Raw genomic sequence first — 17,129 nt, 5'->3', positions numbered from 1 at the left:
ATAATATTCCAATAACACAAGAACCGGTCATTTATTTTATGTAAAACTATAATCTATAAGTTTAATGATATCATCTATCATATTATTATAAGACTTCAAGTGCTTCATACTGCATATGTATTGCCATGACTTTATACAGCATACAATCGTTGTATCACAGGCCTGCGTTAAGCTCTGTCGAACTTTATGTGACAACACAATGTGATGTGCCCATATATGGACATGATGACGTCATATCACTACCATATTTAGGCACATCACACTTTATTTCTTTAACAATTTTGATGGTAGAGAGGGCTTTATATTATTTTCATCCATAGCTGAAACTTTCTTCATAATTGATAAATTTGAATTTATCAATTATCAGATATCGAATAATAAAATCGAATCAAAATCGATAAAGGTATATTAATAAATCTTTCACGCCATATTGGAAAGTATTATTGATTCTAAAAATTGCTGGCAGCCAATTTTAACGATTTCAAAATCTGAAATCTTCTTAATTGGTGCGCTTGGTGCGCCGCGGTGACCTGTTGCACCGCGGTGACCTGGTGTTCCGCGGCCACTTGGTGCGAATACGAGTGCTATGTCGGACGTACCGTTCGAAATGATTCGCCAATTTTAACATATTCTAAATATTAAAACATACATGAGTACACCTTTAATATTACTGACCAAACTGACTAATATTACTAGTACCGTAGTATCAAAATTGGAAATGTGGATTTCAGCGTATTAAATATCAATCAAACATGTAAAAGTACATTATTGAAATTAATGAATGGAAACACTTTTAAAACAGTTTTATTTCTGAAATGGTGTGTATAAAAAATTCTAATAAAATAATCGTAACCCGAATCTTAAGTTTAAAGTTGATACAAAATAAAATTTAGAAATAAATAAATCATAAAGTTTAAAAAATAAATGTTTATTCAATATTAATTATTAAAATAATATTGATTATTAAAATAATATTAATTATTAAAACAATCGTCAAATGTTACCATAAAAAATAATAATCTTATTTTAACAATAATGCTGCTAATGACAAGGCAGGGTTTTGAGAAACTAATTACCATATCTAATACACCTTTCTATATTTGGTTTGCCACTTGTTAACAAAATGTTGATTTTATTATTATACTTCTTACATCTTAAGCTCTGTCTACATTATCAAACTTTATGTGGAAAACAAATGTGATGTGCCCATATATGGACATGATGATGTCATATCACTGCTATATTTGGGCACATCACACTTTTGTTTGTCAAACTAATTTGACAGTGTAGACAATGCTAAGTATAATGTTGACGTCATCGGCCGATCCCGCGGGGGCGCGTACCTTCTCATTTTGAGAGAACGTCGCGTCTCCAAATGTTTGAAATACACCTTAATGCTAAAACCATTTCCCCAGCTGAAATTATCCGATGATCCTTCATTCAAAAGAGGATCTTCAATACGTCGTTTTACAACAAACCTCGTCGCCGAAACGCATAAGCTATAGCACAATATTAGCATAGGACGGAGTGTGTCAAACTTGATATCCCCAACTTCAAAATCTACTAAATTTACGGAACACATTTTTCTTCTTTAAAATGGAATGTAACGCTCGTGACGTTTCAATCAAACAATACATTATACGCAATACAAATCTGACATTAGCATTATCAAGATAGAACATATTTCTACCAGAAGTCATATATTAAAAGTGTCTTATGTCGATATTCTTACACTATATACACACCACAATACCAAGTTCCGCATCGTAAGCTGCTTGGAATAAATTTAAACTAATGTATTATACTGGCACTTATGTTTTGCTTATTTACAATTTAGCTAATTCTTTAATAATGATCGGTTTTATAATGCTTAAAAAAATATTTGCACCTTTTAGCTAATCTTTAATAACGATCGTTTTTTTAATATATTTAAAATAACTCAGTTAGTTAGTCATACTGGCAATGATATTGATACATTACATATGTAACAAAATACAGTACAAAGATATAATTGACGGTGCTAAAGTGTAAAACAACTGAAGCAACCAATCCAATAATAAAAACATTATATACATTTCTATAAATCTTCCAAACTTATATTATCATATAATTATATAGATTTACATTTACACTTTTCGTAATGCAAATCTGTCCAAACCTAGCCCAGTTGTGTCCAATCACTTAACACATTCCAATCTACTCAATCCACCGCGCCTCTTAGAGAACAAGATAACCCCGAGCTAAAAAGTATTTTTAAATGATGGATGTTTCTAATGGAGAGTAGGCATAAGCGGTTAAGGCTAGTTATTTATACCTGTGTAAGTTAGTTCCTACCCACCAAAAAGTAATCTATAAATGTGACCACCATGAAACGAACTTACGCGGGTAAATATAAATAAAGAAAGCCTGAACAGATATAGATAAGAAGGTAGACATTATATGTTGATATAAAGTTTGCGGTACACCACGTGTATCAGTTCTAAAAGGAACTGTTGAGTTTCTCAAGATTTCGATCAATATGCTTTGATCGTCTTCAGGAGTAAGAAATGCAGACATAACTGGAATGGAAAGGAATACTCCATGTTCAAACACATGTTACGTAAGATGCTGTTATTGATGTTGGTGGTTCAACATAACAGCGAGTATCGAGGTGTATTTGTGGTTCGGCGGCATCTTCATCTGCTGAGGTCGTGTTTGGCAGCAACTCGCTACAGTTTGTTTGAAGTGATGGTCTTGTTGAAGACAGAACTCTATCAGACATGTCAGCCGTATTTTCCTTATTTGTTTCAATATGTGATTCTGTAAATTAGATTAGATTAAGTATTTTAGTGACGAGATCAGGTATAAGGAAGGATATTCCTTAGGGTATTGAGTAACATTTGTATAGGCCTATAATAGTGACCATTTGTTTTCACGACGCGTCACCTATTACGTAACTATTAGGTCTAACATTCTGCGCATGCTCAACATATTTCAAACACGAAAGGTCGCTATTTAAATATAAAAAAACCCTACTTTTTGCTCTCTTTGTGACGTAGTTCTGTGTCGTCACGTGTAATTTTAGCGCCTTCATAAACCATTGAGTAAAAGTTGTTGTCGAAATAGTATACAAAATCGGATTGAGGGCGCTGTTTACCGGCAATACAAATATTACGATCCATGTATATAGATTTTCTAGCAGAAAAAAAAAGATACAATTATTCTAAAATATTACAATAAATAATATTACGCCTATTATGCCCACTTTGATTAACTCGACCAAAGTTATCATCATTATGAATGTAATGTAGAATGTAATGTAGAATGATGCCTAATATGTTTGGTAAACCGATTCCTTTATTACGCTCACCCGTTATCGGTATATTAAAAAGTGCTATCAATTTAATAATCACGATAGGTATCCAACAGAGAGAATCGGTGAGAACGATGAAAAAGAAACGGCGTGCGTATTTCATATCGCCCTTGTAGCCTATTTGCACGGTGGAAGCATTACGCGTGGTCCGTATGCTCATAAACATACCTGTATAAAGAGAAGAAAACAAGTTGGTATAATTATATATTAAAGATTAGTAAGTAGATCCATCAGTGGTTTACTATAAAAATGTTAACATTTGAAATAAAAAACAGATAAAAACATAAGGAGAATTATAGTTATATGACGTGAGGCTACATTATGATTGTGTTATAGAATTTGACCGGCAACATTGTGTCCAAAAACCGAGAGAGGAAGAAGTTCCAGATTACTGGCATGTATGATCACGAAGAGTGAAAGAAAATGGAAAGCGAATTTGTTAGGCCTAAACTTACCAACATATGACACAATTATCAAGACAAGAGCCAGGAGGTTGATCCCCAGAAAAATCGCAGCAGAGTACTCCCATCCTTTCAAACGTGGTTCATGTATATGCAGCGGAAAACATACACCATTGGTTCCATAAAAGTTTCCAAAATAACTTTGCACAAACATCGGAACACAGGCGATCAATGCACATGTAGTCCAAATACTTGAGATAATGATTGTTGCCTTTTTCTTTTTCAGACGACGGCACTCATACGGGTAGACGATACATACAAAACGTTCTACAGAAATCAAAGCAAGGAGGAGCACTGAGACCTCACTGGAGACCATGGCTAGGAAACCCGTCATCTTGCAGCCTATACTGTCCATCCATTGGCGCGCGTTTTGGTTGTAGTTGTCACGGAATCTATGGTCTTGTACGGCGATTATGAACAAGTAAATTGACATTAGAAAGTCAGCGGCTAGAAAGTATAAAAGCAAAATAAAGTTTCAAAATCATGTTAAAAAACTGCAGAAAACCAGTTTGTAGAAGTTTAAACTAGGATCTTCCAGTTTACAAATCAACTCAAAAACACGAATTTGCAAACCAATTTGGTAAAGTTTACTAAACATAGCTGAAACTGTGAGTTTTCTTGGTTTTCTAGAGTAAACTAGGCTTTAACTTGAGCAAACTAATTTGCAGTTTGTTAAGCAAATTATTATTAACTCAAATTTCAAACAAAAATTCGGTAAAGTTTTCTATAATGAGGAGACAATTGATTAGGTTTCTCACCACAGAGATTCATGATAAACAGTGAGTACACTTTGTGTTCTGCTTTCATAAGGAGTCGGCTGATGAAGACGCCTAGGTTTCCGACGAACGTTAATGTAGCCATTGTCCATACAGACACGCGTAAGATCCTGTTTGCCATAAGATTGTAGATCGTCGAAATACCATCTGTTTTAGGGTTACAATTCCTTACATGTGGTACATACGAGCAGTATTGAAACGATGAAAAGTAACTGAAATTAAAAATACATGTTTATGTTACTATGTACGTTTGCCTATTTTTGGTGCCGTTACAAACGCCTATTAAAATCTCGAGTTATCTGTATCTTTAATGTGTTAAAAATATTAAATAGCACGCCCTCTGTCGCTCGGTGTCAATTATTTCGCTCAGTTTCTACAGTAAGCTCGTAATTCCCACATTATTGTGTTACTTTATGTATGTCTTTCTACAAACCGAAGCACTTATTAGATTAAACTGTTAGTTTACACGGAAAGTGAATATTCCAAGGCTAACATTTCTCATTCATGGCACGTAACTGGAAGCATGTTTTTCGCCAAAAAAGATTTAAGATTTATATATTCATTTAACTGTAATGTATATCCATAGGCTACATGCATCTATGCTCAACATAATGCTAATTTATCTTAAATCAATCATCAAAGTGAATATATCCAAATTACTGGTGATAAATATTACTTTTTAAATATAAAGAGACGCATACACCTTAACATTGTATCTGCTTTGTTATAAATTCAAACCCAGTATCCACTTAATGCACTTCTAAGGTTCACTCTATCATTTCAATACAACGCAATCCAGATGGCGTTACTATTATGGTATAGGGGTGCTTTAAGAATATTTTCGTATCAAAGCCCTCCCTGCGGTAAACGGTGGTTATTGTCAGTTTATCCATGTAAGCTAGGAACAAAATATACTTATTTTCTTTCCTATCTGGTTAGGCTATAAATCATGCATTGAAAGCTATGATTGATTTTGAGCTCCTATTATGTCCTAATTAATGGTACAATTAATCTAATGAATAATTCATGACGTTTGCTTGAGAATGATAGGGGAAAACATTGTGTACATGTTCACTTATTTTTAATGATGTGCTTAACAGATGAATATCAGAATATAGCATCTTATATACGTGTGATACGTGTTAAAACAATCACCTACACAGTAGTAAGTTTCTTTAGGTTTTCAAACATCGCTGGTTTGATATTATTAATTGTAATCCCTTCAAGTCTCCTAAAATAAATGAAAAATGTAACACACATGAGTATATGCTTGTCATTTGATTGAATGATTGTGGTTCACATGATATTCAATAATTACTACATTGAATCCATACGTCATTAATCGTGCAATTTTGGCATATGGCCTTTGACTTCTTTTTATATTAACGTTAAATTTCTTAATAATTATGTGGATCACTCTTGGAGCACTTTCGAATGTAGGTGTTTTATAAATCAAATACGGTAATGAATGTTTTATATTCGTATAATGGAATAAATAATTTCATTCGGAGAAAGATGAAATGTATTTTCACCTCATGGCATTATTTGTACCATTGCACAAATAACCATTCATTCTACAATTCCGGAGGACAGTGTAGAATCACAGCCAAACTTTAACTTACAGTCTCGTTTAATTGTTTAATCAAACGTCTTATCATAAAAGTATTTAATGCAGTATTTTAGCTGCAGGGGGAGAAGTTTTACAACAATATCAATAGATTTACGTTCTGTGTATAGTCGTCATTGCACTGAAACGTATCCCTGTTGGCGATTATAGTTATATAAATATTTAATAAAACATTTTTAAAGATATGATTTCTTCAGTTGAAAAAGAGAGAATCAACATCGCGAATATTGCTGTCACAATCAAACTCAACATGGCCATTGGCGATTAGCATTTAGAAAATAACATTTCATAAAATTTAATGTTGAAGTATGATACATGTTGATGGGAATCTTACAAGATTTCAAGATCTACTAAGTCGTAAAATACATCGACAGGAAAAGATCGAAACAGATTGAAATCCAGTGATCTGTGAACAAAAATAAAATGAAATAGAAATTTATATAATTGGATATTTTAACCCTCAATGTTTATATGTTTTTCTGTTGGTAGCGGTTTTTAAATATACGAAGTATGGAACGCATTAGGTGAAATAAAAAGATTCTGGTACTGGTAGGTCTAAATGGTATTGCTATGCATTATTTACTAATAAATAATAATGTTAATGTTGTCTTTATTAATTAAAATATTATTTACAATAAAAACTATTTTTTTTCACCAGGATTAAAATACTGTCAATAAGGCAAATGTTTAATATGCAAATGTATCCTGTTCGTGTTAAATTGCATTTAAATTAACCTACATTGATTTGTCCAAATGAATATGAATGTTATGCACTTCATTTATATCATATAATAGTAAAGCATCATTAAATTCAAAGATATGATTTATTAATATATCTATTTATAGATATAGCAACAAACAGAGCACGGAGTTTCACTTACAAATGACTGAGTTTGGTTAAGTTCTTGAACTGCACTGATGACAGTCTGTCTATTCTGTTTTTGGATAAATCCCTTAATAGAAGAAAGTACGTGATTAATCATACTTAAACAAACATACGATGTCAATCGAACTTTTAACCGAATGAAATTAGATAATGATAGCCTAGTGTAGAAATAACAACGGCAGTGCATGGATTACACCTCCATGGTTATAGGAGACGTATAGATATTGTATCTGTTGAGTGTGGCCGAGCGGTTAAGACAGTGGAACCGAAATCCATAGCCATAACTTTGGCAAGGGTTCGATTAGAACAAGTCTTCTCGGATAAGTACTATAAACCGTAGGTCCAGTGTACACATCTGGCTCATGTGCACTTTAAAGAACCTAGTACATCTTTCGACACGAGTAGGGAGTTACCCCGATGTACTAGTTCATTCATACACACACACTGTCGTGGGCAGACGTATTGGCGCCGTAGTTGGCTGCCGAGATCACAATGGAACCCTTAGTGGAGCAGTAGCCTTGAACTATGAAGTTCGCTCCTTTAAATAGAAGAAGATCTAGAATTATAACGTAACACGTTCATTCTCCGTTAAGTTATTCAATATCTTAGACAAAATACAATGAAAAATAAAAAATAAGAACAAAACATATATGTGTGAATTGTTATTTTGTTAATGGTATAGTATTCTTCTGTTTTCATTCTTTTTGGCGACAATACGCTATATTCACACTTGATGGTTAAGCTACATTTACATAACGAAAACAATGCATTGAAGTATCGATCGATGATTAATCGATGCATAATTATAATCGATAATCGATTTATAAAGATAATCGATGCATAATGGTAATCGATAATCGGTGTGATTATAATCGATAATCGATGTATAATGATAATAAATAATCGATGTATAATAATTGATAATCGATGTGTAATGATAATCGATGTACTGTATAATGATAATCGATAATCGATGTATAATGATAATCGATGTATATTGGTAATCGATGTATAATGATAATCGATGTATAATGATAATTGATGTATAATGATAATCGATGTAATGATATACTTACAACTCCACAAGATTCACAAGAGATGTTAACGCCAACGGATGCACAAATGATATTTCATTATTTTTCAATGACCTACAAACATACTAAATTGTTATTTACTTCATATATAGATTAAAAACAAGTTATCTTTCAGCGTCTATAAATATATATCTATAGTAGGTTAATCTAAGCTTATATAAATGTAAAACAAAAATACGCAATACATGATAATATTTAATATAATTGTCTTAATCCTTATTTAACTATATGTATTTACTGTCGCCCACACAGTTGACAAGTCAAGAACGTGATATATTTATGTTCGGCAATGAAAGTGATATTTTAATTCCTGAATATATTATAACTGTTAATATTCTTCATTAATGTAAATTGACATGCTCTATAATAAGTTCACACGACAATTGGACCGTCGGCAATGGGTTACTGTATAAGATGGATGTATACTCTCCATAGTAATGTACTTGAACAATAATGTAAATACTTTCATTAAGAACGGCTTTAGGTACGGTACGTCTCTAGGAAGTTGTTGCTGGGGTGGATACAAGGGGGGTTGCAGATTTGTTAACTTTCGAGAGTAGGCCTACAGATATTTATTTATCGAAACGCACATGATGCATGGGAAGTGTTTTCGAGCAAACGCCACGACGCGTACGTACGTGATTTGATGTTTGTACGTACGTACGCGATTTGATGTTTGTACGTACGTACGCGATTTGATGTTTGTACGTACGCGTCGTGACCTTTGCTCTCACACCCTTCCTATTATGCATTGTGCAATGACGCTCCTCATGAAATCAAGCTGTTTGCGAGAAAACATTATGTGTAGGCTATTCAACAAACCAACACTATTTCTGAATCCTGTCGTTTCAAGGACTGTTCATGACATTAGGTGGGCACACACTAAGAACGAAACATAATTATAATTATATATCCGAGGCAGAAATGATGATGAAGATGATGATGATCAAACGGGAAATGTTAATATAACTTTACACTTACAATGTCGACAATGATGTATCCCCGGAAAAACTATCTGAATTCAATGTAGTAATTCGGTTATTGTCAAGTTCTCTACAAATAAATAAAGAATACACTATGAAAGACACTGGAAACATTATTTGCTGTGCTAATTAGATTGAAATTAAAAACAGATTTTTAACCAATTTTAAAGGGTAGTTTCGGGTTTACACAGCAGGATGTATGAAGCGATTATGATAATGAATAAATTATAATTTAGAAGATAACGTATTACATCCGGGTTTCAAACTTAACTGGATCTATTAAACTGTATTTTAAAACACATTCGAGTATAAATGAGGCCATGTAGTTGGATGGTTGATGTTTTTTTTGTCTTGTGTGAGTTCATCTCACGTTTATTTAAATTTTCAGTGAATGTATTGTATACTGGTACTGGTACTGGTTCAAATAACCGTCTCACAGAGACATCTGGTAGCCATTGACTTGAAGTTGGCATTTGGATGTGTTACTTTTAAATGTAGGCCTACAGTATGAGAGTGACTACTACCAAATTACACAGTCACAAAACAACTTATAAAACAGTTCATATATACATATATGTACATTTATGACAATTAAAGTACATTTTTTAAGTAGTTAAAATACAGGTATATTTACATAATAGAGTACTTGAATTCAGTATTAACCATATTTTTTTTCATTTAAAATTTTAGATACGATGTTAATTAAAATGTAAAAATGAAAGATGGCGGTAAAATACATGATTAAACTCTTTCTTGTTAAACTATCTTATTTGTGTTCTTATTTGTGTTCTAGTAGTTGATATTGTATACTTACAACCACTCCAAAGATGGCAGATTTTCAAACACATTCCCTATGTTTGGATCGTTGATCTTGTTATGGCGAATTGATCTATAGAATAGGAATATTCAACAATTTTCTGACCGTTATATGTAAATGAATTGACATATCAGAAGATACATTGAATAATGTTGGATAAAACAACAAAATAGAATTCAATCTGTCTATATCTGTCTATATTGAACATAATGCTGTATTAAATGTGGTATTATTATTATTATTATTATTATTATTATTATCTAGGCCTATAAATTTTATTTTCTGTGAAGCGTACAGTAAACGTAGTTAGGTAGCTTTACTAAATAAATACACTGAATACAAAATTAACAATCATTTTCAAGAATCGAATGATGGTTTATTTTTTACTTCACCTAAAGTGGATAAACTTACAACCAATACAAATTATGCAAGCCAGCAAACGAATTTCCCTCAAATGTTGTTAATTCGTTGTGGTCCATCATTCTGTAAACAATTTTGTACATTTTCATGAAAGTAAGAAACGATTTAATATAGCTACAATCACAAATAAAAAAATGAAAAAAAAATGAGAGACGCAACGCAGCGACGTATTAATGCAAAGTGATGTATTGCGTATAATCAAAAGTGGGAACCGACGACGCAACAGTGCTGCGAAAATCGCAGGTTGGATTTCACGCAGGTGGGGGCAAACACAATTATTGGAAGGACATTTTTTTCACGTTGCGTAGGTTGCGCCTCTAGTGGGAACCAAGCTTTATAGAAACGATTTAATATGTTACAATTACAATTCAAATAGTAAAGGGTTACCCCTGTGTATGGCAAACTGGGACATGCATTCTGGTAATAAATACATTTATTGACATTCAATATTTTAGATCTGAGTGCCAACATACTTAATGGTGGTACAATCGAACTTAAATAAATAAATAATGCAAATTTACTTGTAAATTGGTCACATATTGATGAAATAATATAAATAGTCAACTTTTATTACTATTTTACCATGACAAAATAAACAACCCTGTATTTTACTGGTATGTCATTTGATTGATTGATCCTACTACATTCACATAATACAACATAGTATTATTATATTGTTCAAATTTTCCCCGATGTTACCTTTACATTTGCCATTCTAAAAATAAAATATTATATAAAATATCGATCACTATAATAGGATATACTTAAAAGTAAGCTACAAACATAGGTCTAACTGTTGTCTTTATGGTACCCTCACATACTATAATAATCACAAAAATAACTCATTCTCTTAAAGTCACCAGCAACTTTATTAATTCGTTAGTGTTTTTTTAGGCCCGTTCAGACGGGTTGAAAATTAAAGGTTATGATGTTTGTACTGTTAGTACATATAATGACTTTTGTTTCTAAAGCTTGGTTCCCACTAGCGACGTAGCGTAACTCAATCTACGTAACGTAAGCAAATGCCCTTCTAATAATTATGTTTTCCCCCGCCTGCGTGAAATCAAACATGCGATGTTTGCAGTACTATTGCTTCGTCGGTTCTCACTTGTGATTACGCAATAGGCCTACAACACTTTTCGTCGATACGTCGCTGCGTTGCGTTCTAGTGGGAACTACGTTAAGTGAACTCATTGAAATCTCTGACGGAATTAACCGGCATGTGGATGATCTTTAAAACAAATTCACCCATGTTTGACCGCGCCTTTTTGTGACTTCAATTATTACAGCCTGTCTAAATTAGTATTCTCCCGTGACTGTATACTTTATTTGAACTGTAAGCAGATTAAAATCAAATGCCACATACATAATTTTTATTTATTTTACCTGTCAATGAGTAGACACAATGTGCCGTGGAGAAAAAAAAGTTAAATCCAAAGTCAGTTCATCCGTCAGTATGGTAAGTGAAATAAATGTTTAACTGATTACAACGTATCAACTTTAGTAACATACAACTTAAAAGTTCTTTACACACTATCAAAGTTGATGTGACAAAACATATGTGATGTGCCCATATATGGACATGATGATGAACAACTCTAAAATGTATGTAGGAAATGTTTTTTTATTTTATATCTATTATGTTGTGTTTATTGTTTTATGTTTTTTATGTAAAATGGTCCTGCGAAAACAGAAGTGTAAACTTCTCTATGCAGGATCCTTGCCATCATTTATGCTATGAAACTGTATTTATAAACGATGAGTAAATAAATGTGAATTGATATCACTGCCATATTTGGGCACACTTTTTTAATCAAACTAATTTGATAGTGTAGACAGAGTTGTAAGTTATATATAGAATAACCACCCGATTTTATGTCCGTAAGCCTATATCCATTATCCACATTATCCTATCATTGACAACATTCTGTAATACAGCATCGTATGATGGTTTGGTTAGACTTATAGCCTAACAGGAGACACAGTGGTATATATGTGAAACTGTATTAGAATATGATGCTGGATAAATTATACACAGTACAGACAATCCACAATTTTAATAAACAAAACTAAATACTTACAGCCACTCTAGATTTGTAAGAGGCATAAACACTCCATCAGGTATACGTTTTATTTTGTTCTCTGACAAATATCTAGAAACGCAACAAAACAGACAAAGATTACGATTTAACATTATTTTTACACACATCGCCTTCCATACCTCGGCACTTCATACTCGTTTCGGACCATCTTTTTGTAAACTATGTTTGTTTATATAGGCCTAAAAAATTGAATAGAATCAAAAACTGAAATTTTGCCAAATGTAGAGAGCGAAGGGCGTGCTATTTACTATTTCGGTCCATATTTAAGATAAGGATAACTCGAGATTTGTAATCTAATGAATATTTTGATTTTCCTGAAATATATGTCATCTTGATATATGTATTGGCACACCAATAATACTACTGATATTTTTAATAATAATAAGCCAGTATTTTCTTTACATAATATAATGTTAATGATATTGATAACAATAGGCCTAAGTAATAACATCAACACAACGTTAAGTAGTGTAGTAGAGACTGTAAGTTAATTTAATGTTGTTATTACTTGAATAATTCGCTCCTTTCTTATTTTATAAAAACATATTTCATACGTATCTAACAACGATAAACGCGCATATTACAGGATGGATAAACTATTTCATAATTGATTGTGCTTATCAACTATAAGCCGCATTTGAGGCTTAGGGAGTGGAGTTGAAAGAGTCGTGAGTTATGTTATTTTTCATTACTTTTCTTGTAGTTTTTATAATGTCCTGTGAACGTCTGCCGCTGACACAGAAGCGTTTTGTTCAATAAGGTTTACTTGTTATCTTGCAAACGAAAAAAAAAACAAAAAAAAAAACAAAGAGAATTTTGCCAATACAAGTAACAAAAATCGAATTAACCAGACACTTACAGTTTTTGCAAATCTGCAAGTCCCTGGAACGCATTAACATCAACATCCGCAATATCATTATCGGCTAGCGATCTAATATTTAAAAAAAAATCATCTATAATTAGTAAGGATAATAAATACCGGTACACAATAAAAAAAAAATTATCTCAGGCATATATTTTAAATTAATATTATAAAGTAACTTGATATACACTGGGTAGAACATGCCAAATAGAAGATAATTCTAGTATTTGAAGTGCGTAGTACGCCTAAGCTCTGTCTACACTATCAAACTTTATGTGACAAAAAATGTGGCCATATATATATACATGATGATGTCATATCACTACCATATTTAAGCATATCACTACCATATTTAAGCATATCACTACCATATTTGGTACACACTTTTTTTGTCAAACTAGTTTGATAATGTCGACAGAGCTTTAAGTTAACACGGTGTACAATTGTGTAGATCGTAAAGTAAACTCACGCCGGTGAAAAACACAATACACATACAGATGCCAGTAAAGCTTGGTTCCCACTAGAACGTAACGCAAGGACAAAAACGCAACGCAAGCGTTTTAACCAATGACAAGCGAAGTTATAGACAGTTATCAATCACAAGCGAATAAGCCATCGCTTGTGATTGGTCAATTCAATTGCGTTGCGTTACGTCCTTGCATTGCGTCGCTAGTGGGAACCACGCTTAAATGGAAGAGATACTGCACGTCAACAGTGTCTTTCTTGGTTGACATCAGACACAATTCAACAATCTTTATATAAGCAGGCCTTCATGTGAAACTCTAAAGCTTTGTAGGCCTATACATACTATCAAACTTTATGTGATATATATATATATAAATCAAAGAGCTGCATAGGCAGGATATAGAAAAAAATCAAGATCAAATAAGTTAAAACTGCCTCAATATAGATTTATTTTAACGACATGTTTCGGGCATAGCCCATCATCAGGTGAAAAGAATTGTAACAAAGGATAACCTATATAAGTCACAAAATTACATAATAAAACAAATCAGCCAATCAAAGATGTTAACAAACAATATATATATATATATATATATATATATATATATATATATATATATATATATATATATATATATATATATATATATATATATATATATGGACATGCTGATGTCATATCACCACCCATATTTGGGCATGTCACTTCCGTATTTAAGCACATCACATGCTTTTTTCAAACTAGTTTGATAGTGTATACTAAGGGAATTACTACGTTGATTATTATGTAACTCACAGTTTACGTAGAACTCTGTACTTTGCCATTGAACGATTTTCCAGTAACTTGATGTTGTTTCCAAATAAGTTTCTAAACATCAAACGAAATTATAGTATTAACCTCTGTCTACACTATCACATTTTATGTGACAAAACAAATGTGATGTGCCCACGATGATGTGATATCACTATCATATGTTTTTATGTCAAACTATTAGATAGTGTAGACAGAGCTTTATTATCCATCATCAAACAAAGTTGGTTCTTATTCGTTTTGTTGACTGCACATTTTGCTGAAACAAATTTTCAAGCGCGCGTAGGCTACTAAGCCAAAAATAATCTCGCACCTGCAGTTTAAATGTTTACTGCCGGCGGGTAACTGAAAATAAAACTTCAACATTCCTTATTCTACGCCTGACTGGTTTCTATCGATTTAGTTGCCGTACTCAGTTTGCGCTTCCGCGAGAAAAGATAGTTTAATTTGGTAATTTTATTATTAATATAATTTTTGTTTGGACAAGGAATCATCTCATTTATTTCATAATCAATTATTTCCACATGTATTATATTTCCACTTTATTATTTATGAGTATTATAATCTTTTTGTACAATTATGGTTTAAATAATTGCTGTAATTCAGATTCAATTTATTTTGCCAATTAAAATGGAAATAATATGAGTACATTTTTATCATTTTAAAATGTATATTAATAAAATTAATTAAAATTATTACAACTGTCTATTATACAATACTGTATTATCAATATTTGTTATATTAAGCAAAAGGTGAATATGAGAGAACTGTTTTTCTGTTTACATGTTTGTTTGTCGAAATATTACACATTGTTGACATTGTACTTACTTTGTAGACTGATGAATATAAATAAGGGAATAATAAATAATAACAATATCAATATAATATGCGTATTAGAGAGGATTTTTTTATATAAACAGGAAGTCTCATCAATTTCCTGTACACACCACTGCAGCGTTGCCAGGAAATAGAATTTTCAAAGGGTAGATTAGGAAATTAATAATTATTTTTTTCTTACAATCGAGATATATTTGGTGAAATAGATTCAGGTACTTTCGTCATTCCTGTAGATGAGCAATCGATTTCTGTTCTGTTGCCACATCTACACACCACGGGGTAAACAGGAATTACTGAAATAACATTGAAAGTATCACAATGTAGGCCTACTCTAAATTTCACAGTATCATAGGAAATTTCCGGGATACACCTTCATATGTGTTTCACATGTGACGAATGTAACCTAACTTTCAACCAAACAGGCACAACGTGTGATAAACATGTGAGATGATGTATTACGGAATGTGTCTTTGTCACATGTAGAGATATATACATCACTGTGATTGGTACACGATGAACGTATGTACTGTATCAATATAGGCAAATCGGTATATACACGGAGGTTGTATAACATGATACCAAAAAAAAACCAGTATAATGACTTATAAAAGGTCCTTTATACAGTATTTTAGAAGAGTGTGGTACAAAAAAAATATAATATATGCTGTTTCACCAAATAGGCCTACAGTAGAACGTCTATTAAACGGACACCTTTTGGGACCTAACAAAGTGGCTTCTCTTGGTTGGCCGTGTAATAAATGTCCTCTTTCTCGTTTAACGGAAAGTGTCTCCTTAAAGGGTGTATCCTTAAGAGGTGTCCCAAAAGAGGGAGTGTCCCAAAGAAGGGAGTGTTCTAAATGAGGGAGTGTCCCAAAGGAGGGAGTGAATTCAATGAATGTATCAACTTACAGCAGACGTTCTTCTGTGTATTATACATTTCATACTTCCCGCTTATTGTTGCATTATGGCGTCTATCGAAATCGTTTCCAAACCCTGCCTTTTCTTCTAAATATTATATAAAAAAATTTATATTGTTTTAAAGGTTTGGATGAATAAAGGTAAGTTGTGGCACGCTGTGTGTAATTCTGAAGACGGTAGTAGAATTGTAACAACCATTCATCGATGCATTCTCAACTATATCGCAAACCTATAATTTTACCATAATTATGAAATATTTCAAATAGGCCTAAGTATTTATTCATTCATTTATTCGGTCAAGATCAACATACAATACATGATTACATAACAATGTCACAATACAAAAAATTAAAACTTGACACTCACAATTAAAAAGAAGGATAAAATGTTAAGAACAATGTAAAACAATGCAAATGTCTAAAATGGCTTTAAAATGGCATAAAAAACAGCATTTAAACAGAATACCGTTCAGTACCATAGTTTAAAAAAGTCATTAAAAATACAAGTTATATAAAAGAACAAAAACAATAGAATATTAAAAAGCGTTCAGTAAAAAAGTAAGCAGCAGAATAAAGTTATGAACATTAAGAATAAAACAGTTAAGTTGATTTCGACCAGGATAGCCCAAAAAAAACCCCAATTACCTAGGTTTATTTCCGTTGGGGTCCTGTAGTATTGTAATGTCCATGGTTCTGGTGGTAGAACGAGTCTTCTCAGA

The 17,129-nt window shown here is 32.3% G+C and overlaps 1 protein-coding gene across 1 annotated transcript; it reads right to left on the bottom strand.

Annotated features, from left to right (window-relative positions):
• Window positions 1-997: 997 nt before the first annotated feature.
• Window positions 998-15,763, bottom strand: LOC140048598 (uncharacterized). Its single transcript, XM_072093350.1, has 16 exons — window positions 15,675-15,763; window positions 14,642-14,713; window positions 13,378-13,449; window positions 12,498-12,569; window positions 10,408-10,479; window positions 9,994-10,068; window positions 9,178-9,249; window positions 8,179-8,250; window positions 7,098-7,169; window positions 6,551-6,622; window positions 5,749-5,820; window positions 4,572-4,801; window positions 3,808-4,260; window positions 3,350-3,520; window positions 3,016-3,174; window positions 998-2,799 (listed from the first exon to the last, which is right to left on the bottom strand). The coding sequence occupies exons 1-16, from the start codon at window positions 15,716-15,718 to the stop codon at window positions 2,585-2,587; spliced, it is 1,995 nt and encodes a 664-aa protein (XP_071949451.1). The 5' UTR covers window positions 15,719-15,763; the 3' UTR covers window positions 998-2,584.
• Between the last annotated feature and the right edge of the window lie 1,366 nt (window positions 15,764-17,129).

This window comes from Antedon mediterranea, chromosome 5 (assembly GCF_964355755.1).
Source record: "Antedon mediterranea chromosome 5, ecAntMedi1.1, whole genome shotgun sequence".
Taxonomy (NCBI): Eukaryota; Metazoa; Echinodermata; class Crinoidea; order Comatulida; family Antedonidae; genus Antedon; species Antedon mediterranea.
The sequence above is the reverse complement of the archived record's forward strand: the minus strand, read 5'-3'. Positions and strand labels throughout refer to the sequence as shown.

Excerpts from the sequence above, each read along its gene's own strand:
- LOC140048598 (XM_072093350.1), bottom strand. The coding sequence starts at position 15,718 with ATGACGAAAGTACCTGAATCTATTTCACCAAATATATCTCGATT. Across the intron at positions 10,480-12,497 it reads CTTACAAATCTAGAGTGGCT|AATGATGGACCACAACGAAT; the intron begins GTAAGTATTTAG and ends AATTGTTTACAG. Across the intron at positions 7,170-8,178 it reads CTTGTGAATCTTGTGGAGTT|GGATTTATCCAAAAACAGAA; the intron begins GTAAGTATATCA and ends TCTTCTATTAAG.